Source organism: Giraffa tippelskirchi, chromosome 3 (assembly GCF_054371585.1).
Source record: "Giraffa tippelskirchi isolate mGirTip1 chromosome 3, T2T-mGirTip1v1.2.pri, whole genome shotgun sequence".
Classification (NCBI taxonomy): Eukaryota; Metazoa; Chordata; class Mammalia; order Artiodactyla; family Giraffidae; genus Giraffa; species Giraffa tippelskirchi.
In genome coordinates this window covers 931,751-958,106 of record NC_137277.1, presented here as the reverse complement: position 1 = coordinate 958,106, position 26,356 = coordinate 931,751, and the positions used below count along the sequence as shown (strand labels likewise).

The window sequence follows — 26,356 nt, the reverse complement described above, 5'->3', positions numbered from 1 at the left end:
AATGAAAATGTGCGAACAGAGCAGAGAACACAAATCAGCAATCCAAACTCTTACAGTTACATTTATGTGTGAAAGTGACGTATTTCATTCATGTTTCTGAAACAAGGGAGTGTAGGAACATATGTATGTCACAGAAGAATATTTCTTCGAGCAAATAGAAATGAATGATTAAAGTTGATATATTTACTATGATAAGGCTTCCATTTGGCAGAACACCAGCAAACCAATTTCACAGCAGAAATATTCTTTCTTTTTTCCTGGAGAGTGTGTCATTTGAGCAGAATAACTTCAATTAGAGTTGTACCTGCTTGGCAACTCATGAGCAGTTTGAGATGGGAGTTCAGATAGATGTACTGTGTTGTGCTTAGCCGCTCAGTTGTGTCCGACTCTTTATGACCCCATGGGCTGTAGCCTGCCAGGCTCCTCCATCCATGGAATTCTCCAGGGAAGAATACTGGAGTGGGTAGCCTATCCCTTCTCCAGGGGATCTTCCCCACCCAGGAATTGAACCAGGGTCTCCTACATTGCAGGCAGATTCTTTACCAACTGAGCTACCAGGGAAGCCCCATTTATATAGATAAGTGTCCCTAGGCCCCAGCCCACTGCCCATGTATATGGAAAACATACTCACCAGTGTTATGTGCCCACCTGTACAACATTCTCTAAACTGCAGGGGAAGATTTTGTAGTCAATCCATCATTGCCCTCAAAGGTCACCAGGTAGGAGGTTAATGAAACTGTTCTCCTGAGCTACCTAGACAGGATCTGTGTCGACACCCTATTACAAGGTCGACTTCTGCTCCTCCTGAGCGAATGACAGAGGTTTTACTTGTAAAGTGTCTAAGAAGAGATGTGCCTAGTTTTAGGAACAAAATCATCTAGTTGTAGTAGTTTCTTGGGACACTAAGGTCCTTAAACTGAAGAGGAAGAGATCCAGCCTGGAAGAAGGAAAACTGAGATTGACAATGATCTGTTACGTGTCAGTCATCTCACTGGTGACGTCTGTCACGTCAGTCATCTCACTGGTGACGTCTGTCACGTCATCTCACTGGTGACGTCTGTCACGTGTCAGTCATCTCACTGGTGACTGTCTGTCACGTGTCAGTCATCTCATTGTTGACAGTCTGTCACGTCAGTCATCTCACTGGTGATGGTCTGTTACATGTCAGTCATCTCACTGGTGACGTCTGTCACGTCATCTCACTGGTGACGTCTGTCACGTGTCAGTCATCTCACTGGTGACTGTCTGTCACGTGTCAGTCATCCCACTGGTGACGTCTGTCACGTGTCAGTCATCTCACTGGTGACGTCTGTCACGTCAGTCATCTCACTGGTGACGTCTGTCACGTATCAGTCATCTCACTGGTGACGTCTGTCACGTCAGTCATCTCACTGGTGACTGTCACGTGTCAGTCATCTCACTGGTGACGTCTGTCACGTGTCAGTCATCTCACTGGTGACGTCTGTCACGTGTCAGTCATCTCACTGGTGACGTCTATCACGTCAGTCATCTCACTGGTGATGTCTGTCACGTGTCAGTCATCTCACTGGTGACTGTCTGTCACGTGTCAGTCATCTCACTGGTGATGGTCTGTTATGTCAGTCATCTCACTGGTGACGTCTGTCACGTGTCAGTCATCTCACTGGTGACGTCTGTCACGTGTCAGTCATCTCACTGGTGACGTCTGTCACGTCAGTCATCTCACTGGTGACGTCTGTCACGTGTCAGTCATCTCACTGGTGACGTCTGTCACGTGTCAGTCATCTCACTGGTGACGTCTGTCACGTCATCTCACTGGTGACGTCTGTCACGTGTCAGTCATCTCACTGGTGACTGTCTGTCACGTGTCAGTCATCTCATTGTTGACAGTCTGTCACGTCAGTCATCTCACTGGTGATGGTCTGTTACATGTCAGTCATCTCACTGGTGACGTCTGTCATGTCATCCCACTGGTGACGTCTGTCACGTGTCAGTCATCTCACTGGTGACGTCTGTCACGTCAGTCATCTCACTAGTGACGTCTGTCACGTATCAGTCATCTCACTGGTGACGTCTGTCACGTCAGTCATCTCACTGGTGACTGTCTGTCACGTGTCAGTCATCTCACTGGTGACGTCTGTCACGTGTCAGTCATCTCACTGGTGACGTCTGTCACGTGTCAGTCATCTCACTGGTGACGTCTGTCACGTGTCAGTCATCTCACTGGTGACGTCTGTCACGTGTCAGTCATCTCACTGGTGACGTCTGTCACGTGTCAGTCATCTCACTGGTGACGTCTATCACGTCAGTCATCTCACTGGTGACGTCTGTCACGTGTCAGTCATCTCACTGGTGACTGTCTGTCACGTGTCAGTCATCTCACTGGTGATGGTCTGTTATGTCAGTCATCTCACTGGTGACGTCTGTCACGTGTCAGTCATCTCACTGGTGATGGTCTGTTATGTCAGTCATCTCACTGGTGACGTCTGTCACGTGTCAGTCATCTCACTGGTGACGTCTGTCACGTGTCAGTCATCTCACTGGTGACGTCTGTCACGTCAGTCATCTCACTGGTGACGTCTGTCACGTGTCAGTCATCTCACTGGTGACGTCTGTCACGTGTCAGTCATCTCACTGGTGACGTCTGTCACGTGTCAGTCATCTCACTGGTGACAGTCTGTCACGTGTCAGTCATCTCATTGTTGACAGTCTGTCACGTGTCATTTATCTCAGACCTATGAAGGACCAGGGAGTCATGGCCCAGAGAAGTCACCTGACTTGTTCAAATGAATACAACTTGGGCTTCCCAGGTGGCACAGTGGTAAAGAATCTGCCTGCCAATGCAGAAGAGGTGGGTTCATTCCCTGGGTCTGGAAGATCCCCTAGAAAAGGAAATGGCAACCCACTCCAGTAGTCTTACCTGGAGAATCCCATGGACAGAGGAGCCTGGCAGGCTACAGCCCATGGGGTCGCAAAGGGTCAGATACGACGGAGCGACTAACAGACACACACACGTGCACATATCTGATTCCACCGCCTACAGCTTCTTCTATTATCCTCTAGAAACTTTTAATAGCGATATTGATCGGCCAAGTGTTCATCTATCTTGAAGCTACTCTTCACACACAATTGTAATAAGCTTGATTGTATGGTTTCTCAGATCTAAGATAAGACATGAGAGACTCTGCTAGGAGCTGGTTACAGGGAACCAAAAGTAACAAACGGATCAAGTCTGGAAGGAAACAATACCAACTATTAAAAAGGAACTTAGAAAACATTTTTTAACTGTATCACTTCATGATCAGAGAGAGCTACGCAAGCTACACAAATGGAAAGTTGAGACCACCCTGGTGGTCCAATGGTTAGGACTCCATCCCTGGTCTGGGAACTAAGACCCCACAAGCCACATGGCATGAGCAAATTTTTTAAATGTGTGAATGAAATGTTTGCACCTTGTTTTATGTCCCTGGATATGTTCCAGTGTCTCCTAGTTTATAGTCTATGAAAACTTGAATAGAATTTGTATCCTGTTGTTGTGTGAAAATTGTATAAATCTTATGTTGAATTGGTTCATGGTGCTTTCTAGGTCTACTATATCCATCTACTTTTCTGAATATCCATTCTATTAATTTTTGAGAGTTTGATATTGAAACTCCAACTAAAACCTCTTATCTACTTAAAAATAATTGCAATATATAGTGGGACTATATGTAACTTTGTTCTGTATTTTCCAAGTCTTCTGTAAATGTGTTATCATATTTTCATAATTTAAAAAATAAAAAAGAAAGAGAAAAATGGGTGAAAATGTGGAAGGTCTGGGGCTGTTTTGTGTAAGGGTCAACACTTCCAAATGTCTTGAACTTGTCATATCATAATGGTGGGTTTGCATGCAGTGAGGTATGAAGTGCATTTCTGAGAACTCTGCATGAGAAACAGTTCCAGGGAGAAAGGCTTTGGCTCTTGAGGCACCAACAGGGGCCAGGTATGGGTCAGTCATGCAATTTTTTTTTTAATTTCTATAATTTCTATTTATTTTAAAAATTATGGTAGAATACATACACATAACACATGCATCATCTTGACCATTTTTAAGTTCAGCAGCCTTAAGGACATTCACATCGTACTGAACTCTTCATCTTGTGAAATTCTTCCGCATGGAGTCTTGTGTTCCTCACGTCCACCATCACCACAAAATGAGCTGGCCTTGGACTCCTGTGCCCACCTCGCCCGTTGTCTTGTTTTTATGCATAAAGGAGCACTTGCTGCACTCAGCCCTAGAGGTCCCCCTGGAGAGACCAAGGCTCTGCCATGAATCTGATATGCAGAGGAGGCCTAACACGCAGATGGAAGTCTCTGAAATGACAGGTAAGAATCCTGAAGGAGCTGACCCATCCCTTCACCCTTCTCTCTCTCTCACACACACACACACACACACACACACACAGCCCCATGAGACTGCTCTAGAAGAGACTGCAAACACCCTCTAAGTCACTGAGGCAACTGCGGGATCGGTCCCTTAGCAGACATGTTTGTTGCTGTGGCAACATTCCTAGCCTGGGTTTGTTTTTTTTTGCTCACTGAATTAGTTACAGAAAGACGGTGAGCTAAGAGACCACCTATCAGAGCCTGGAATTCCAGAGAAATAGGACAAAGGTGTGCAGGTGAGGGTCCTGTCCCCAGGAGCATCCTCTGCTACTCGCTGAGTGGGCCAGCCAACAGGAAGCCAGCGCTGCTAACAAGACCAGGACGATTCCCAGCTCCGCCGGGGAGTCAATGAAGTCTCACCAGGGGAAAGGGAAGACTGCGTCTACCTGATGGCTCATCAGTCTGGGCTCATTACTGGCTCCTCTGTAGTCAGACCAAAGCAGCAGGACAGCGATTCAGGAGCGACTGATCTGAAGCCCATCAGCGCTCCGGGGGTGGCGGAGCAGGTGCAGTGGCTCCGGGGCCGTAAGCGGCTCCTACCAGCCACACACTCTCACTCAGCACTCGGATAAGCCTCCGGGAAGGCGCGGCTGATAAAGCAGCAGCAGTTCAAGCAGCTCGCGTGGTGGTGGGCTCTCGGAGAAACAAGGCTAACCTCTGGGGCGGGGCGGGGTAGGGAGGGCGGGGTAGGGAGGGCGGGGCGGGGCAGGGAGGGCGGGGCGGGGTAGGGAGGGCGGGGTAGGGAGGGCTGGGGTGGGGTGGACGGGGAGGGGCTCTCGCTCCACCAGCAACTCCTGTTCAAATTGCTCTTTTGGAAGAATTATTTGTTTCTTTACTTGTGGCTGCGCGTGGGCTTTCTGGAGGCGCAGTGCTCAGGCTTCTCTTGTTGTGGAGCACAGGCTCAGTACTTGTGGAGCATGGGCTTGGTTGCTCTTCCTGGACCAGATATCGTCATGGACCGCATCCCCTGCACCGCCATCAAAGCCCCAACTGCTTATTAATCGTGGTGCTCAGTCCCCACTGCGTGCCCGGCACTGTGCTGGGTGCCCTCCATATCTCATGTAATCCTGACAGTTCTAGAACACTGTATGTTCCCCTTTCTCAGATGCAGAAACTGAGGCTCTCGGCGGTTAAGCACCTTGCGGCCGCTCTGACCTAGAGCTGGGATTCAGACATAGGCACTCTGACTCCAGAACCTGCCTCTGAGCCCCCTCACCCTTGCTTTCAGGACAGAACACCAGTCTTCGAAGGCATTTCAGCTCGGTGGGCTCTTGGATACTGGAACCAGACTGCCCAGAGGCACCTGACTGGTTCTCTTCTGTGGTTAGGAAGTGGGCAGCTTGAACATCTCTGGCCAGGAGAATGGTCCCTGAGCCTGGCTGAGCCCCAGAATGGCCTGGGAAGATGGTTGAACAGACAGGTGCCTGGCCCTCTGCCCGAGCCTCCCAACATCCGCTCAGGACCTGGATGATCTTTTATGTTCCTCTGAGAGACTGCAAGGCGCCGCAGGTGGGTGCATCACTGGGCTGGGGACTCATGGTTGCATTGGATGCCCAAGTAGTTCAGGTTTTGGTCTGAGGGCTAGGGACACAGTCATGAGATTGCAGAAGGCCCCCAGGGAGCCAGGAAGAGAGGACCACTGCCCAGCTGGGAATGATGTTGAGTGAAGCATCAAGGAAGGGACTCAAGCAGCCAGAAAGAGATGACACCAAAGACCAAGCGGAGGGAAGAGTCCAGGGCTGGAAACCCACATTGAGCTTAGATGGAGCTCTGTCTGGTCAAAAACACACAGCACAGCCCTGCGGCCCAGAGCCAGCTTGCAGAGCTTGCTTCTGTGATGAGAAAATTCACGCACTGACTAGGCTGTACAATGACTGACTACAGAAAGCCTGCAAGTGAAAAGTGAAAACGTTACGTGTTGACTATGAATTCTGCACCAAGGGTCCCACTGCTGTATATCTCAAAATCAAGTTTCAACCGCTTTGAGCCCCTACCTAGTGATTGGCAGAAATGTCAACCCCCAGAGATCCTGGAGGGTCTGTTCTTCCCCTTCTTGACCACAAAGTCCCGCAGCTGCTGTGGCGTCAGAAACCTGGGGTGGAGACTAGGGCCAAGGCCTCTGTCCAGGACGGCCCATCTTTCAAGGTGCTCTTTGGGCGCCAAGATGCTGCAGGTAAACCCTGGTCCCTGCTAAGATACAGTCCCTGAGCCTCAGGCATGGATCACTACTCTGGAGGGGGGAGCCCTCGAAACATGCCCCATAAAGACCGCTTCACTGGTGGGAAAGTGCTGCAGGCCAGGGGCCCCCAAGCGCATACTCTAAGGGAAGAGCGCCCCTCTGGCCATTTCTGCCTCTCACACGCCCTCCCAGCTGTTGCAGCCTGGTGATTTCTAGAGTGTGCCCTGCAATGGGGCTCCCCGATGGCTCAATGGTAAAGAACCTGCCGCCAATGCAGGGGACACAAGAGCCGTGGCTTTGATCCCTGGTTCAGGAAGATCCCTGGAGAAGGGAATGGCAACCCACTCCAGTGTTCTTGCCTGGAGAATCCCATGGACAGAGGAGCCTGGAGGGCCACTGTCCATGGGGTCACAAAGAGTCAGACACGACAGCAGCGTAACACACGTGCCGGGCGGGTGTTTCCTTCCCAGGAAGAGGAGGGAGTGAGGCATGGAGAGAACGTTTCTCTTAGGAACTCCCCCCGATCCTCCTGCGACGTCCAGGCTGGATCTCAGGAGTCCAAGACGCCTCCCTTCTCCTGTCACGACTTTCAGCATCTTTGGGGAACAGACAGATTCGTACCCAGTGACAGCGGCCCTGCTGTCAGAGCAACTGCACAGCGATCTGGAGGCCAAGGGAGAGAAGACGGCCCCCAGCCCCGCCCAGGCCCCCAGGAACAGGCGCTGCTCAAAGCACACTTGGCTTGAATTACCAATTGGACCTGCTTCATTCTGCTAAGAAAGACTGAATCTTGCCTAAAAGCAGTCACATCCATAATATTAAGTCTGGCCCTAGGATCCGAGTTAATAAACGGCGACCGTCTAACATACCCTGACACTCCTCCGCTGACTCCAGTCTAGACTTGTATCCGTCAGGGCTGCGAGTAACTGGCAAGCGATTCTGGCAGGTATGAGCACCGGGGAATGTGCTGGAAGGGTGTCCGGAGCTCATGGACTCTTCAGGAAGTCTGGAGACGAGGCCTGGAAAAGGCTGGACCCCAGGAGGTGAGGCCACAGGAAGCCCAGACCATCCACCGTGCCCGCAAAGGGCGCAACACGACCATCTTGAGCAACCCCTCTCCCCGCAGCACTGTTACAGAAGAGTTCTCATCGCCAAGTAAGCGCGATGTTCCACGGACTGATGGTCGGTTCGGGGAGAGACGGGGGAAGGGACAGGGAGGGAGTTCGGGATCCACGCGTACGCGCTGCTCTGTCTAAGGTGGGTCACCAACAAGGACCGCTGTCCAGCTCAGGAAACTGCTCAGTGTTCTGTGCCAGCCTGGATGCGAGGGGAGTTTGGGCGAGAATGGATGCACGTATATGTATGGCGGAGTCCCTCGCTGTCCATCTAGAACTATTACAACACTGGTAACCGGCTATACCCCCTTCCTAAATTAAAAGTTTCTAAAAAGAACAATGTTCTGATGGAAGATGGAAGGAAACCAAAGTAATGGCACCAGCAAAATAAGACAAAGGCGCACAAGGCAGGGAGCTGACGGGCTCTTGGCCAGAGCCGTGTTAATTCCCGCGGCCACCCCCAGAGGTGCGCACAGAGGCTGGGAATGTGCCTAGGGTTGCCCTGCGCATGGAGGAGCCCAGGAGGCAGCCGCTTCCCCTCCCCAGCTGACCCCACGCCTGCCCCTCGGGGCCGAGCTGCCATCCCCTGTCGTAGCACTGAAGCGAGAATCTTTTTGGCTCCACACTCTCCTGCAGAGACCAGCGGCCTCTTTCAGCCCCAGGGACTTCCTCTCTCTGGGACGTGGCTGGCTCTCCTTTTCCCTGGACGGAATGTCATTTCTGTGTGCTTTTCAGCAATTTCACTGATTGAACGTGGCTCTGAACTTTCTCCTCCTTGACACATCAGCGCTAACATAGTCCTTGAGGACGGGGCGGTTAGGGGGGCATCCCTGTTAGAGGGAAGTCCGCAGGAGGGCAGGATTTCTCACGGAAGGAGCTGCTGGGGCTGAGGCCTTGGTTAGGACAGCGCGCGCCTCGGGACAAACACTGCAAAACCAGCCGCAACCGCACTTTCTGGCTGCTCCCGGGGCTGGAGGCGGTAAAGCCGTTGCACTTGGGGACTTGGCAACAAATCTGTCCCCTCATCAAAGGTGTATGGCAAAGGGGGCAAACCTGCCTTCCTATGAGTTTTTAATAACAACAGAAAATGATGTTGGCAACGCACAGTGGGAAGAACCCCAGCTTTAAGGTCAGAAGACCTGTGTCTGAGGCCAGGCTCGGCCACGGACCAGCTGTGTGTTTGACTGAGTTCCTTAAGCTCTCTCAACCTCAGCATCCTCTCCTGCAAAACCAGGATTTGGTGACGATCAAGTAAAAGTACACTCATGAGAGTCTGCACAAATATTAGCTTTGGTACTAAGCTGGAAGGTACTATCCCTGGTACTTTGGTACTATGCCTGGTACTTTGGTACTATGCCTGGAAGGCTTCGCAGGGGGCTCAGTGGTAAAGAACCTGCCTGCCAATGCAAGACATGCAAGAGATGCAGGTTCGATCCCTGGGTTGGGAAGATCCCCTGGAGGAGGAAATGACAACCACTCAAGTACTCTTGCCTGGAGAATCCCATGGAGAGAGGAGCCTGGAGGGCTACAGTCCATGGGGTTGCAAAGAGTCAGACATGACTTAGCAACCACACAGCAACAACTATTATTCCTAGAAAGATTATATTATATTGCAGCTACTTACTTGCACACCAGGCTGATATCAGAAGACCAGGCGATTATTAACAGCATGTGTGCCAGAAACTGGGTCATCAGTCTAAGCCTGTGTTACAGACGCCCGTTGCGTGAGCAAGAGGAAGGAAGGGCACTCGTGAAAACTGCATGAACAAGCCTCCAGGAGAGCCCAGGTAGTTCCCAGTGGGGGTCCTGGAAGTGCAACCCCCAACAAGCAGTAGAAGCAGCACCTGGGAATTTGTTCAAAATGCAAATTCTCAGGCCCCACCAGGCTCGATGAAATCAGAAACTCTGGAGGCAGGCCTCTGTCATCTGTATTTTAACAAGATTAAATGATTATTTTTAACTAAATTTTTTAATTTAATAAAAATTTAACACGATGAACGCTCTTCAAATGGATGAAGTTTGAGATCTGCTGCTTTAAATACATGACCTCGGTTAGTCGTTACAGCAAGGCAGCTTCACTATTTCCACTTTAGAGCTGAGGAAACTGAGGCTCAGAAGAGAAGTAGAATTTGCCCCGATTCACAGGAATTGCCTGACTCCTGCACACTCCCCTGCTCTGCTGAGGGCTGTCTGTTAGATGTTCTTCATGCTGAGACGGCCTCTCCTGTAGATGACTGAAGAGTTGGCACAAACCCCGAGACCAGCCTGTGCAGTGACCACACGTACCAGGGAGATGCGTCACTGGGGAAACTCGGCCAGCGAGGGCTGTGCTCCCTGCCACGGTGCCTCCCGGAGCCCTGGGGCCCTGCTCTGGGGATGAGGCCTCTCCCCTGACCTTTGCACACCCTCCTGAGGCTTTCCCACTTGGCTCCTGTGCTGCCGCCAACCCGGCCCAGCCCCGCTGATGGCGCAGCATCCCAGCCCTGGAGGAGGCGTCAGGGTGCCCCCCCCATCCCGGCCTTCCTCAGACCCTCCAGCAAGGACAGAGACCTGGGCATTTCCATCCTGTCTTGGCTAAGAGGTGCCCCCTTTCAGCCTGACCTTGGCTGGTTCTGAGGGTGGGGTTCTATATCTGGCTCCCTGCCCACCTGCTCCCCCAACTCCTGGCAGCTCTGCAATCTCTAGATATGTCACCCACCACCAGGAAGGACAAGCCAGAGTCATTCCCAAGATTTTACCCAGAAACTCTCCTCTGCCCCCGAAGGTGGAGCTATGTCCCCATCCACCCACCCAGCCAGCACACTTCCCACACCTGCTTTAGGGAAGAGGGACAATTCCGTCAGGCTGAACTCCCTAAGTCCTAGGAAAATATTTCCTTAATCATCTCAAGTCCCCAGGTTTGAGTGGAAAAGGAGGTTCCAGCCAGGTTCAAGCTGCCAGAAGACTCAACCAATGACCTTCCAAGCTGCCCGTCCTTGTGCATAATCCTACCTGCATCTCGCTGGACACTTCCTATTGCCAAGGAGGCTGGGGACGTGGGCTTTCAGCTGGGCTCATGGCCTCCAGACTAGGACAGCCCAGAGGAAGAGGCAGGTGGAGTTGGGTAAGTGCTAGTGTCCTCACTGGAAAAGCCCCTGATGCTGGGGAAGATTGAGGGCAGGAGGAGAAGGGGGCGGCAGAGGATGAGACGGCTGGATGGCATCACCGACTCGATGGGTGCGAATCTGAGCAAACTCCGGGAGGTACTGAAGGACAGAGGGGCCTGGCATGCTGCCGCCCGTGGGGTCAGAGAGTCGGCCGTGACTTAGCAACAACAGTGCCAGTACCACTCATGGACTAAGAAAGGCCGTACAACCTGGCAATCAAGAGCTTACCTGGGTTGAAAGGGCAAGCTCAGTAGCCACCGGACAGGGAGAGGAGGGCCACGGAGGAGAGTCGACCAGGGTTAAGCACGCGTGGACGGCGGGGAGGTGGACACGTAGGACCCAGACTCCAGCACAGAGACGTCCGAGTCAAGAGAGATGAGAAAGGGACAGAGTGGAAATCCACACGCAGACCCAGCTTCTATTCTGGCTGCGTCTTGTCTTCTCCCAGCTCAGTCTTGGCAAGACCTGATAACTGCAGCACTGACAGATCTGGGCTTCGGTGGCTCTCTGTTCTTCCTCCTGGGGAAGGTGCTAATGAGGAAGGAAACGGCCAAAGGCTGAGCCGCAGGAGGGAGGCAGGTCCTGAAACACGGACCTGCCGAGCCTGGAGCCGGAGGATCACGTCCAGGACAAGAAGAGGTTGATCCTCACTCTGCCCCCTGCTGGCCCTTGCTGTTTCCTTCCCATCTTCTTTTTATCTTTCCTTTATGACCCCTTCTTTCTTCCATTCCCAAAATACACGTCTGAAGTAGGGAACTTCCATTCTTTTTTTAAAACTTTTTATTCTGTATTGGAGTATAGGCTTCCCAGGTGGCTCAGTGGTAAAGAACCTGCCTGTCAATGCAGGAGACGCAGGAGGTGAGGGTTCTATCCCTGGGTCGGGAAGATCCCCTGGAGAAGGGAATGGCAACCCACTCCAGTGTTCTTGCCTGGGGAATCCCAGGGACAGCGGAGCCTGGCGGGCTGCAGTCCAGGGGGTCGCGGAGTCAGACACAGCTAAGCAGCTGAGCACACATACACACCGCAACATACTTTATGTGGTGAGGGAAGAGGGGCGGCTATACGATCATTTTCTATTTTCTCATTAAACGGCTCTTTAATGAACCAAAAACAACTTATTTGATGAATCACCATGTATTGATGTCTTCCAAGACTGAGTGAAAAGACATTACCTGATGTGGTGAGAAAGAGATACCTTCTTTTTTAACCTTTTATTTCCTATTAGGGTATAGCTGGTTAACAATATTGTGATAGCTTTCAGGTGAACAGCGAAGGGACTCAGACCTACATATACATGTAAACATTTCCCCACAGATGGGCTTCCCCTGTGGCTCAGCTGGTAAAGAATCTGCCTGCAATGCAGGAGACCTGGGCTGGGAAGATCCCCTGGAGAAGCGACCGGCTACCCACTCCAGTATTCTGGCCTGGGGAATTCCATGGACCGTGTAGCCCATGGGGTCACAAAGAATCAGACACGACTGAGCGACTTTCACTTCACCTCATTCTCCCCCAAACTCCCCTCCCATCCAGGCTGTCACATCACATTGAGCAGAGTTCCCTGTGCTGTACAGGAAGTAGAAAAAGATTCTTGAGCTGTGATACCGGTTAATCTTTCCAAGAGTCTGATGGAACCAATGGCTGATATTTTCAAAAAAGAGAAGAGAGTGGGGCAGTTCCTCGGAAGCATTTGTCTTTCACTTTTTAAAAACTTGGATCCAGACACTGGGTTGTGCAACATGAATATTTTTCTTTAAAAGGCAAGTATATACAGAAATTGCCCCTGGGGGATAGAAGGGGAGGAGGTGGTGGAGAAAAAACATTTCTTTAATATTTGCATTTGACCATGTGTCTCACTGAGCCTTCTCTTAAAAAACAGAAACTAGTTTAAAAGAAAAAAAAAACACCTCCCACAAAAGAGGTCACAAGCAGAAAACATTTTTGAAAAACACATCCCCTTTGCCCAGAGTCACCAGATACTTGCTGTTTCTCCCAAGCTGACCTGCCTGTTGTAAATCCCAGAAGCATCTCCATTACTGTGGTTATTGTCTAGTTGCTCAGTCACGTCCAACTCTTTTGGCACCCCATGGACTGTGGTCCTCCGGGCTCCTCTGTTCATGGGATTTCCCAGGCAAGAATCCTGGAGTGGGTTGCCATTTCCCCCTCCAGGGGATCTTCCTGACCCAGGGATTGAAGCTGGGTCTCCAGCACTGCAGGCAGATTGTTTACACTCTGAGCCACCAGGGAAGCCTGGGCAGTTTGATAATTCAGTGTTTTCTAGATACTGGCGTAGGTAGAAATGGATACATGTGTTATTTTATTTGTTTTCTTTTTTGGCCACACTGCAGCTTGTGGGATCTCAGTTCCCCAACCAGGGACTGAAGGCTGGGCCCCTGCAGTGAAAGGACCAAGTCCTAGCCACTGACACCAGGGAATTCCCTAGCTACGCTTTTTAAAGAGACCCTATGTCTGAAAATTCAGCTTCATGAAACAATAAATTAGAACTGCTGTGAATGATTTTTACTAAATCCTTTTTTTTTAAATCTCATAATTTCTTCAGGTAATGGTTCTTCAAAGTCAGCTTAGTATTTGTTTAAAGATGATTAACTGTTTGACTTGGGAATTATAAGAACTGAATACCCAAGTGTGAAAGACCATTTATGTGGAAACCGTCAGAAGTAATGAGAGAGCATCTTTGAAAGATTATGAGTCGTTGGACAAAAGCAAGCCGGCCTTGAGCTCCCTGCAGACGGGAACCTTGGTTTTCATCACAAAGCGTCGAGCTTTGGGGTCTGTGTTCACCTACACCATCTTCACCCAGCCCAGGCGCTCTGAGCTAAATTGTACACTCAATCAGAGAAAGACCAGTCTAGCGAATTGATGGTGACTGGGCCGCCCTGACATCTTTGGTTGCTTGTTTGTTTCTTCTTTGAGTGGCGCGTGGAAGTTCCACGTTGTCACCACAAGCTATTTCTGCACCACTAGATGGAAGGCTGGCTTCTCCCTGAGTCTTTCAATGTTTACATTGTCAGCAGCAGCGCTAGTTCCTCATCAGATCTCCTAACCTGGAAAAAAAACCCTCCTCCACCCTCTAGAGCACCGACCTGGGAGAATTCCTCTTGCAGCCTTGAGTATGTTAGTCACTCCACTGTGTCCGACTCCTTGCAGCCCTCTGGGCTGCAGCCCGCCAGGCTCCTCTGTCCCTGGGATTCTCCAGGCAAGAATCCTTAGGGGGTAGTCATTTCCTCCTCCAGGGGATCTTCCCGACCCAGGGACCAAACCCACGTCTCCTGCGCTGCAGGCAGGTTCTTTACCTTCTGAGCCACCAGGGAAGCCTGTGCAGCCTCAGCGTTGGCACAAAAGATGGTGGTGGTGCTGGTCTTGACCGCAGCCCATTTAGGGGGCGGGTGTGGGGTCGGGGGGCTGGGGTTCCGTCAGCTCTGCCGCTGACTGGCTGTGCAATATGAGACGTGTAACTCCATCTCTTCTGGCTCAGCACAGGTTCAATGGGGATAGTATTAACACCCACCCCAAAGGGTGGGGGCGCTGAAGGAGTTAACAGCTGCCTGTGAAGAGCTTGAGATAATTCCTGGGGCAGAGCGGAGCCCTCAGTCAACGTTAAATGCTTTTTTTATTGTTTCTCTCTTGTTAAACTTTAAAGTTACTAGATCATCTTAGGGCAGCTATAGAGAGCTGAATTATCTTATTGTCAACGAGAGGTATTTATTAGAGACAATGTTTATAAGCTTCGAATTTCTACTTCATGGGTCCAAATGAGCCAAGAAATACCCTCACTGGCGGCCTCAGCAGGAGGCCCTGGAGCGGGTGCTTCTGGGAGACCAGCCCTCATCACACAGCATGCTTCTGCCTCAACGCAGTCCACGCCTTCAGAACTCCGCTAATTTCTTTTTCTAAAGCTATGGAGCAATTTGGCAGGCCAGTTTTATCACTGTTGAGCCTTCATTTCCATTTCTCACTCTGTCTGTATGTGTGTGTGTGTGTGTGTGTGTATATACATATATATGCATGTTTTGAGCTAAATACATATTATTTATATTAGTAATATATTTATATCCAATATATTTATGGTATATTTAATATATATTTAAATAATGTACTATTAATAAATATATAAATATGTTATATTATTTATGCTAATATATTTATATATTTAATATATCTTTTATAAATATATTAATATGTATTTAGCCGAAATAATTTTTAAAGAAATTTGTATAGATACATGTCATCACTTTTATTTTTATTTTACTTTGCAGCTTATGGGATCCTAGTTCCCAGACCAGGAATCAAACCCATGCCCTTGAAATGGAGGCACAGGGTCTCACCACTGGCTCACCAGGGAAGTCCCTCAAACCGTTTACGATCACTGACCCCTAGTTTAAAAGATAATAAATCAAGATTTGACAACTTTAGTCCAATTCACTCTGAATATGTGACACTTCTCAGAAAGCAACTCTAGAACTCTTAGAAGTGCCTGCGTTCATGGTACCCCAGCTACCACCCTGGGCTTCCTGCCGGTTCCTAGACCTTTGCCAACCTAGAGGGGTGGGAGGCGGGAGGGACGTATGTATACCTACGGCTGATTCACGTCGATGTTTGGCAGAAACCAACACAATACTGTAAAGCAATTATCCTCCAATTAAAAATAAATAATTTTTGTAAAGGACAGGAAAAAAAACCCTATGTAAATGTGGGTATGAGATAAAATTACACACAGAACTGTCAATGGGAGTTTTTATGATCCTGAGGGTCACCTATGTTATTCTTTTGCCCAGAAAAACATTCAGAAGGATATATTTTTAACATCCACGTTCAATCAGCTAAAATCAGATATAAAAAACATAATTCTTCCTTAAGCTTTTAAAGTTTATAAATGGTTCTCTTTTATTACAAGTCATCTTAGAGATGTGTGAAGAGATGAATAATGGATAATAATAAACAGTTGATTCCCTGACAAACAAAGGTCCCCTTAATAAGATTTAAAACTTAAGTTTCATAAATCTAGAAATTTCAACTTACGAAACTGGTGCTAAATGAGAAGATGGATGCTCCTTAACTTGCTGTCATAATCGTTTCATGATATATGTAAGTCAAATCATTGTACTGTGTGTCTCACTCCCCTATTCCTGGTGGCTCAGATGGTAAATAATCCGCCTGCCAATGTAGGAGAGGCAGGTTCAGTCCCTGGGTTGGGAAGATAGCTTGGAGGACGGCATGTAACCCACTCCTGTATTCTTGCCCGGAGCATCCCATGGACAGAGGAGCCTGGCAGGCTGTACTCTATGGGGTCGCTAAGAGTCAGACACGACTGAGTAGCTATGTCAATTATATCCCAATGAAACTGTAAGGGAGAAAGCCTGCTGAGCCTCCAGATTCTCTCAGTGTTTTCATGCTTCTTACAAAGTGAGAGAGATTTCAACTTAAAATCACAGCCCATACCCCCGATTCAGTTACACATTTTAAACTAGAATCTGTTAAATCTTCTAATATGCCAAATTCTCTTGAAAACAAATGTACAGTTTCTAAACTTCACTCACAAATGCAAACCCCGTGGGTTTAACGTATCAGTGATGGAGTTAAGTCCAGACCTCTGAGGTGAGAGACATTCGCCCACTGAAGAGAAGACACTGGTGCTGCCCTGCTGCCAGGGATGACCGCCTCACTTGGCCAAGGGCATCACCAGGCGTTCCGAAGGGGAAGACATCGGGAGCCATGACACCAGGACACGCGTTTTCTCCTGAAGGCCTGTGGGGCTCGGCTGTTTAAATAACAGTCGCTGTGCCACGGACTCCCGCACAGAACAGGCCAGTGCGGCCTTAACACTACTGGAGCCGAAGTCACTCGGGAATCTACAGGCAGGAAGGCTTTTCCCTGAACTCTCCTTATCTGTCTGAAAGCAGAGCCTTGCCAAAGAACTCAGCTGTCATAAATCCCCTCCCTGCGAGTTTCACAACTTTTATCACTGGAGTTGGAATCACTGGGGTAAGAGATCACCTAAGAGACCTTATCACAAAGATAGATATTTCCCGAAGAGCCCATTTATCTTTGATTTTACATAAGTGCCCTTTGGTCCCCCTCTCTCCCCCTATTAAGATGGACTATAAGCCCCCAGTTCTAACCATACCTTTGAGTAACATTATCTCTTTGCTTATGTGTACGTGAACAAAAATTGGCCTTTTCTCCTGTTGTCTTGCATTAATTTAATTCACATGCCCCGTCACTCAACTCAAGAGGGTAGAAGAAAGCCTTTTCTTCCCCAACACCTATCGGCCACATTTAGTCAGCATAACTCTTTGCTATGTCTGTTTAGTATCCCTTTTTCTGGGTGTCCCTGGTGGCTCAGATGGTAAAGCATCTGCCTGCAATGCAGGAGACCTGGATTCAGTCCCTGGGTTGGGAAGATCCCCTGGACAAGGGAATGGTTACCCAGTCAAGTATTCTTGCCTGGAGAATTCCATGGACAGGGAGCCTGGTTGGTAGGCTACAGCCCATGGGGTCACAAAGAGTTAGACATGACTGAGCAACTAACACTTTCACACTTCACATTTCTTCTCCAGGGTCATGCCCATCATCATACAAATATGATGCTATTTTCCTATAAAAAATGTATTTAGATCTCACTGACCACCCTCCTCCACTTTAAAAAAAAATAACTCTTGTTTGCAATGGTACCCCTTTCTCTCTGACTTGTTTCTCTTCTTCCCCTCTCTTTAGAGCCCCTCCAAGCAAGCTTTGACCAGCTCCCACCTCTCCAGGGAAACTCAACTCTGCTCACTGTAGTTCAGTCACTCAGCCGTGTCGGACTCTTTGTGACCCTGTGGACTGCAGCAGCCAGGCCTCCCAGTCCGTCACCATCTCCCAGAGTCCTCTTGGAGGCGGACACCACCAGCCCTGCCACAGAACCACCAGGTGGGCGACCCACAAACTGGAGAAGTTCTCGCACTGATGCAAAGGGTCTAGGCCCCGCCACAGATACCCCAACCTAGGGATCCAGCAAAGGGACTGAGAATCCCTGGGGAATCTGACTTTGAAGGTCAGCGGGATTTGATTACAGAACTTCCACAGACGGGGGAAACAGAGACTCTTGGAGTGCACAAACAAAACCTTTGTGCACCAGGACCCAAGGGAAGGGGCAGTGGCCCCACAAGAGGCCGAGCCAGACCTGCCTGTGACTTCTGTTCACTGTCACCCCGACACCCTGTCCAGTCCCTGAGCGTTGCTGCTCAGCACAGATTGCCTGGTGTCTCTGAATGCTTCTTCTATCCTTCCTGTTGTTTGGAGTCATATCCCACAAAGAAATCTGAATGACGTTTGGATGGACTCCAAGGCTTTTGGAGACAGTTCTAAGGCTCCACCAACCACAGGAACAATTGCAGATTGTACAGTTTGCCAAAAAAATTAAGCCTGCGTTCAAAAGAACCAGGCTGTCATCGCTGCACTGACTCTTGTGAAATACTCCTCCCAAGGGGAAGCTGGCATTCCCCCTCGCTTACTGATTTCCCCAAGTAAACCTCATGGCACATACCTTGCCACCAGCCTCTCCAGGTTCCGCTGGAATCCTTGCCCTGTGCCCACTGGTGGGAGAAGGGCTTTTACTCTATGACTGCGTACAGCAGAAAACACCCAAACCAAAACCACATCGGCCTGTTGAAGGTAGTCATGCATGTGCTTTTTAAGTGATGGCTGTCATCAGAACAGAAGTGAGCAAGCGGGTGAGTTACATTTTCCTGGGTGGGAATGTCCACAGACTTCCCTCTCCCGCCCAAATCACCGAAGAGAATGTAAGTTACACAAAGGCAGAGATATATATAGTGAACACCAGATAATACATGAACATTCCAGGACCCAGCATTCATTGCTAAACAAAGGGAGAGGAGTCTAGTAAATCACCAGCATTTTCCTTCTGCTCAGCCACCCTGGCACTCACTCCCAGCCCAACCTACTCCTTTTTTTTTTAAGATTAAAAAAAATTTTTTTTCATGTGGATCATTTGTAAAGTCTTTATTTGTTTAAAATGCCGCCTCTGTTTTGTGTTTTGGTGTTTTGGCTGCTGGAGGAGCTTGGAAAGCCTTACCCTGAAGGGAGAGGTGGAGGGGCTTTTGCCGAAAGTGATACAAAATAAAGAGCACAGAAAACCATCAAGGGGAGGGGAGGGAGTAAAAGCCTGACAGGCTGGGGGCACAGAAGGGAGTATCTGGGGGCGTGTGTGGTTTCTGAGAGGCTGTCGAGAGTCGGGGATCAGGGTGAATGTGGCCGGGAGAAGAAAGGAGGGGGGCTGGTTGAGGGTCATGAATTGGATCTTGTTTCCGGTCCATTGAGGGACAAGAGAAAGAAAGGACAGTCTTTCAACTTACTTCTTCTGCCTGTTGGACAGCACTTCTCTAAATAAGATTCTACTCCTGGCCTGACCTCTCTCCTCCGGGGAGATCTCAGTAAGGATCTGAGCTCCCAGAGGGCGGGAATGCTCCTTTTTCCTTTTGTACAGATCCCTGGGTCTAGTGAAGGGCCGGCCACACAGCTGGAGCCCTGGAGTGCTTTGGGGTTGAAACTAAACTTTTTTTTTTTTAATGTGAACAATTTTTAAAGTCTTTATTGAACTTGTTACAACATCGCTTCTGCTTTATGTTCTGGTTTTTTGCCGACGAGGCCTGCGGGATTTTAGGGCTGCCTGTACCCCCTGCGTTGGAAGGTGAAATCCTACCCACTGGCCCACCAGCAGGGCTCCTTGCTTGGAACTAAACTGACTCTCACACCTCGGGCACAGAGCGGTCACACCTCGGGCACAGAGCAGCCCTAGCCCCAGGAAAGGCAGCTGAACGCCCTGTGAAAGGCCCGCCCATTCCTGCCCTGGTCTCCCAGTTTGCCTGTTTTTGTTTTAGAGGACTTAGCTATTTAGCTTTAAACATGCTTACAGTTTTGTTTAATACAGGATTGATTTAAATAAACTGTGTATGTGCTAAGTCGCTTCAGTTGTGTCTGACTTTTTGTGACCCTATAGACTGTAGCCTTCCAGGCTCTTCTCTCTATGGGGTTCTCCGAGATAGGCCACCCTACCTTGCATTTGTTTGAGACTTCAGGACTTAGTGCACATCATTTGGTCTCATTTATATTTATATACATTTATATATATGTACCATCTGGTTAAATTCCTAAGGAAATCCTAGGATCGTTATGAATCTCCATTTTTAGATGGAGAGAGACTTGGAGAAGTTATCAGTAAGTGTTGAGGCTTGGACCCCAACCCAGGTTTCCTGATCCTCTGTCTGGTTTGTGTCATGTCTGCTGTAGGAAAAGGGGAGAAAGTGGAGGAAAAATGCTTTGTGGAGGAAGCAGAAATCCTGGACACCTAGAAGAGTCCTTGGGCAGTCCACTCAGGAATTTAGCTTCTAGTAGTGGACCGGGGCTACAGAAGAGCTGAGGGTCACTGGCTGGAGACCCGCTTCTCAAATATTCCACATTCAAATGGGTACTATCTCTGCTCCATGCAACAACAATAAAATTCTGGCAATAAAAGTTTTTGTGTTAAAAGTAATAAATACCTTCTTTTGGTGACATTAGAAATGTGACTTATAATGCCCTTTCAAAATGTGAGTCCTGGGCCGAAGGCTTCTCTTCCTGATGAGAAGAGTGTTTATACTCCAGCCACCCAGAGAGAGTGACTTAAATGAACATTCGTCATGTATGTCCCTGTATACACATGTGTGTACACACACAAGCATATTTAGGGCATACGGACGTGGTGCCCCTGTACACGCCTGTGTGTACACACACAGGCTTACTTAGGGCATACGGACGTGGTGCCCCTGTACACGCCTGTGTGTACACACACAGGCTTACTTAGGGCATACGGACGTGGTGCCCCTGTACACGCCTGTGTGTACACACACAGGCTTACTTAGGGCATACGGACGTGGTGCCCCTGTACACGCCTGTGTGTACACACACAGGCTTACTTAGGGCATACGGACGTGGTGCCCCTGTACACGCCTGTGTGTACACACACAGGCTTACTTAGGGCATACGGACGTGGTGCCCCTGTACACGCCTGTGTGTACACACAGAAGCTTACTTAGGGCACACAGTCGTGGCTGTGCATGCACTGTGGCCCACCAGGCTCCTCTGTCCATGGAATTCTCCAGGCAAGAATACTGGAGTGGGTTCCCATTTCCTACTCCAGGGGATCTTCCTGACCCAGGGATAGAACCCACATCTCCTGCGTTGGCACGTAGATTCTTTACCACTGAGCCACCTGGGAAGCCCAGATATGGGTGTACATACATCTAAAAAATGGCATCTCCAAATACTGTTTTACATCCTGCTTCCTTCACTTACCAGGTAATTATGGACTTCTTAAAATATGTATGTCCCGTTAGGGCTTGATGATATTTTTCTGTGATGCTTTCCAAAAGTCTGGTCCAGGCAGCACCTCTGCGAAGAGTGTCACGCTTACTCCTCAGAGTCAGGGATCACAGAGGAGGGTGCCCACAAACCCTACATTCAGTCTACCGTTCCTGCTCTCCCGTGCCTTCCCCGGGAAACAGCAGACGCTAAAATCATCGCTACCACCATGTCTGACTGACCCTCCCCCTGCACAGGGGTCTCTCTTTCTGGAAACCCCTCCATTTTAGTGACCCCATGGAGACCCTGCTCAGGTGGGCTGCAGGGGCTGAAGCCGAATCTGGTCTCTGTACCGGCCACAGAATTAAATCTCAGAGACAGAGTCTGGGGTGATGTACACTAGTTTTATTGCTTTGCCAGGCAGAAGGTGCCACAGTAGCCTCATGCCCTCAGAATTGGTGTAAGACCTGGAAGGGGCAGTGGGGAGCTTTATAGTAAGGTTCACAGAGGGGCGTGATCAGCCCGTGGACGTCCTTCTGGTGGACTGGTGCTGGGGTGACCGGGAGTCCGAACCATTGTTGCAGTGACAGAGTAAAAGGAGGAATGAGTTTTTTTCCTTCCCAATCCCGAGAACAAAGAAGATAAAGAGAAAAGGCCTGAACATTCCTAGTTTGTTTGTTTGTTTTTTGGTTTTTTTACTTTAACTGCTCCTAACTCTGCTGTCTGTATCCAAGTTTACTTTTCTGCATTCCTAGTGTTTACCCTTACAACAGCCTCCCCTTTGTAGTTACACATCAGAAAGAAGGCCACAGAGCCACCGAACAGCCAGACTCAATTACTGGGTTACTGATGCCAGCCTGTGACTGTCTCTGAAACAACGCAACAGGAAGGAATCAAGGCTCTAACACCTTTACTCTCCATCACCAGCTACTGTGAGCCCTCTTCTTATGGAAGCCCCCGGACTCCCGGGGGGGAGGTGGGCACAGTTCTTGAGCCACGAGCCTACCGTGTTCCCCTCTCTGCCGGCTGAGGATTGAAGCCACCTTTCCATTTCCTCCAAACTTTGTCTCTGTATTTTTTTATTCAGCTTTGGTGGGCAGAGAAAGCCAAGATTTGGGCCAGCAACACCATCACCCTTCTGGTTCTAATCGGTCTGGGACCTAAGTGCTTGCAGGCAGCATACCCTTAACTTCTCCCACCTGGGGGGTGTCCGCACCTTCAAAGCAGCTCAAAGACAGTGTTCTGTGTGACCCTGGGGGTGGGGGGCAGAGACCCTGCCCCCCAGCTGACCGGCTTCTCCCCGGCTCCTCCCTGCTTTCCACATCCCCTCCCTTCCCCAGTCAGCATTTATTTGAACTTACCTGTTGGAACTCAGGGAAGGTCATTCGGGCTGCATGAAGCCTCTTTCCTTTAACCAAGCAATGGGGACACAGAAGGGCTCAAGTGCCCAGGAGCCCCACGGGGCCTGCGCGCCCACCCTGCCTTGCTGGGGCGCTGCTCCGCGGCTCGCGGACCCCCCCCCCCGGGGCATCCCCACGCCGCCCCGCAACTGGGCTCAGTCATCACTCAAGAAACTTCCAGTTCTCTCCCTGCTCACAGGGAGCAACAGTAATGATAGAGGCAAGAAAGCAAAACCACAGCCTGAAAGAAATGAGATGTCTCTGGTCTCGGCACCCCTGAGAGCGGACTCCTCTCCCTGCGAGGTCCACTTGGGTCTTGGCTCACCTCCCCGTCCCTCTGCTCAGATGCCACTCTCACCTACCACCCCTCCTCCCAGCCCTCCCGTCTTTTTCTTCCGTCTTTACTTCAGAACTTCAGGGAAACGGAAAGAAGCTTGTCTTCATACAAGGGGTGATGCCTGTCTTAGATCCAGGTGGTTTCGAGGCAAGAATTTGTGTTTCTTTCCACCGTCAATTACAAGTATTTACATGTACCGGGATTTTTCCATGTAACTTACGAGTATTAAGCAATACACAACCATGCTTGAGGTGGTAATAGTGTTTTGTGGAGAACTTGCTCTATTTTCCTACATTCCCTGCTTTGCATTCCTTTCCTTGCATCTTCCTTTTTTGCTTCCTTGAACTGGCGTGCACGCTATGACACTTCAGTCGTGTCCAACTCTTTGCGACCCCATGGACTGTAGCCCGCCAGGCTCCTCTGTCCATGAGATTCTCCTGGCAAGAACATTGGAGTGGGTTGCCATGCCACCCTCCAGGGGGATCTTCCTGACCCAGGGATGGAACCCGCGTCTCTTGCATCTCCTGCACTGGCAGGTGGGTTCTTTACCACTAGTCCCACCTGGGAACACCCCCTCCCCTTGGACTGGGAGCCCCAACAAAAGTGGAGAAGTTTCTCACCAGAATAGCGAGCAGGTGCAATGTTCTTAAGTTCCAAGAACATTGGCCGGAAAGATCCAGTGAGCGCTGGAAGTACACGCCCCATTAAGGGCGGGTCAATCGCTTACCCCTGTCAAAACATAAGACATTCCTACCAACAGGCGTTCAATCGGGCAATCTTAAAAATGGCAGCCCTGCTTGGCCTATGTACTCTAAGATAGTATAGATCTTAGGAAAGATTTCTTTCTTCCTTCCTTATTTCTTTTCCTAACTTCTTGAAGGATTAAACATACTCCTTTCAATACATCCGTTAATTTCTTATCTGAGCGAATCTGACAATGAAATAAACAAATAATGAAACGCTTCCCTCATGCATTTTAGCATCCTCCGGGCAGAGTTAATGAGTATTCAGCAAGTGACTAGTTGGTACGGCCCCACGCGCGTGCTTCGCCGGTCCGCGCCAGCCACGCTTTCACGGGGCAGTTTCACTCGGCAGTTTACAAACCAACTGCCTGCGCTCTGCACCTGCCAGTGGGGCAGTCATCAGCTTTAGGCTGCACAACCGCGTCTCAATTAAGGCTCTGGGCTTGTCAAGTCAAGAAGACCTGATCACGCACGCTGTAAGCGGGGTACCCAACGGGTAACGGGGTGAACAGCCAGGACAGGTCCCCTAGCCGTCCCGACACATCAGACGTGTCCACCGGGCGCGGGGCCGCCCGGCTCTGGGGCCGCAGGCGGCACAGCGTGCAGGCCCGGGAGGGGCTGAGCCTCAGAGCGGCGCGGGCGTCCGTCCCGGGACCGCGCTGGGTCCTGGAAGGGGGCGCGGCCAGGAGCCGGCCCGGGACCCAGGCTGCGTGCGGGGCGGGAGCAGCGGAGCGCGGGAGGGAGGAGCCCGGCAAACGGGGGGACGGGGAGAGGGCGCTTCCCGGGCGGCTCGGGGGCCGCGGAGCCGCCGCTCCCTCGGTGCGCCCCCGCCCGGCCCGCGCGCCCCCGCCGCTCCCTCCGAGCGCGCCCCCGCCCCGCGCGCCCGCCGCCCCCTCCGCGCGCCCGCCGCTCCCTCCGCGCGCGCCCGCCCCGCGCGCCCGCCCCGCGCGCCCCCGCCCCGTCCGCCGGGCCGCGCTCGGGCATGCGCGGTGGGCGGGCCGCCCCCGCCGCCCGACTAGGAAGCGCGAGCGCCGGCGCTGCCGTCAGAGCCGAGCGGCCCCAGCGAGCCCGCGGCTCTGCTCCGCTCCGCGCCCGCCCGGCTCCTGGCCACCCTCGGCCGCCGCCCGCGGCAGGAGGCGGCGGGGGACCATGGCTGACGTCTTCCCGGCCGGCGAGCCGGCGGCGCCGCAGGACGTGGCCAACCGCTTCGCCCGCAAAGGGGCGCTGAGGCAGAAGAATGTGCACGAGGTGAAGAACCACCGGTTCATCGCGCGCTTCTTCAAGCAGCCCACCTTCTGCAGCCACTGCACCGACTTCATCTGGTGGGTGCGCGCCCCGGGCCCGCCCGGCGCCTCGCAGCGTCCGCTCCCGGCGGGACCCCGGGCGGGCCGCCGACCGCTCCCCGGGCCGGCGGCTCGGGCCCCGCCGCGCGCGGACTCTCCCCGGGCCGGGCCGCGAGCCGGGAGGAGCGGCGGCAAACTGTGGAGGCGGGGAGGGCGGCGGCCGGCCGGCGGGGCGGGAGCACGCAGGCCTGCCCGGGGCTGCCCGCCGGGCTGCGGCCGCCGCGCGCAGGTAACTTCCAGGCTGCGGTGTCCCCCGGGCCGCGCTTTACGCGCCGCGGCTGCCGGACAGGCGGCAGGGGCCCCGATCCCGCCAAGCCGGAGGGACTCGCGCGTGTGCTTGATTCCTGCTGAGGCGGTGATGACTTTGACTGACTTTGAAAAGGTGGATGACCCCCCTTCCCCGGTTGCTTGAAGAAAGCTGAAACTAAAGGCAGTACAGATGCCTCCCTTGGAGAAGCGTTAGTTTTCTTCCTCTTACGTTGCCAGACAACCTCCACCCATTCCATCTCTTGCTGCCGTACGTAGGAAGCCCCCCGCCCCCTAAGTCAGAGCCGTCCAGGCCTCCTTAACTCCCCTACCCCGCGGGGAGCGGCGCCGGGAGACTGCCCAGCCGCTGTGTGGCTCCTGGACCTTGTGGGGCTCTTGGGAGAACGCTGCTTGAATGCATCGCACGGGGAAACCGTCTCCAAGGGCGAGTCCCGCAAACGTGCTAATTAATAGGTGCTTAACTTCTCCCCTAAGGATGGCTCTATCCGAACCCGTCACACCTGGGGGAATCTTTAAGGGAAAGCCCCACAAACGTGCTAATAAGGTGCTCAATGTCTTCGTTTCTTTTTAGAAATCCCCTACAAAGCACACTTATGTATAAAGCACAGGCACCTCTCCGAATGATTTCCGAGGTGTGGTCAGCGCCTGAAGCGGTGGAGCTCCTAGGAGTAGCTCAATGTAGACAAGACTGCTTAAAGTCGGTTCTTGTAGCCTCAAGGCAGAGAGATTGCATTTAGTTAAGGGGAGGTCTTCGGCCTCATGTGTCAGCTGTGAAATTCCATTAAAACAGAACAGACTGCCGATTACTTTTGCAGGACGAAGGTAAGGTAGAAAAGACACTTGCAACGTATACATCCAGGCTCACTGGAGACTTTCCACTGTCCTTCGTTACCCCTGTGAACTGCCGTGGCCTGCTGGGTCACCAGGTGTAGCATGAAGTGGAAATAAAGATCTCCTTGTCCTCTAATTCCCCATGGTCGATACTCCTCTTCTCCACTTAGCTGCGGAGCAACCCCTCGGAAGCTCCAGGAAAATATTCCCCAGCACGGTCTAGCCGTGGTTTTAA

General features: G+C 51.1%; 1 protein-coding gene and 1 long non-coding RNA gene across 4 annotated transcripts in view; one reads left to right on the top strand and one right to left on the bottom strand.

Annotated features, from left to right (window-relative positions):
• Positions 1 to 21,585: 21,585 nt before the first annotated feature.
• LOC145542275 (uncharacterized) lies at positions 21,586 to 24,518 on the bottom strand. Its single transcript, XR_014079738.1, has 2 exons — positions 23,558 to 24,518; positions 21,586 to 23,374 (listed from the first exon to the last, which is right to left on the bottom strand). It is a non-coding gene; the product is annotated as an uncharacterized LOC145542275 (long non-coding RNA).
• Positions 24,519 to 24,725: 207 nt separating this feature from the next.
• PRKCA (protein kinase C alpha) overlaps positions 24,726 to 26,356 on the top strand; it is a 289,903-nt gene continuing 288,272 nt past the window's right edge. For all 3 annotated transcript variants that reach the window (XM_081580772.1, XM_081580771.1, XM_081580774.1), the window contains exon 1: positions 24,726 to 25,002. In XM_081580772.1, the coding sequence (XP_081436898.1) occupies positions 24,830 to 25,002 (173 nt within the window). In that variant the 5' untranslated portion in view covers positions 24,726 to 24,829. The remainder of the gene's footprint in view (positions 25,003 to 26,356) is intronic.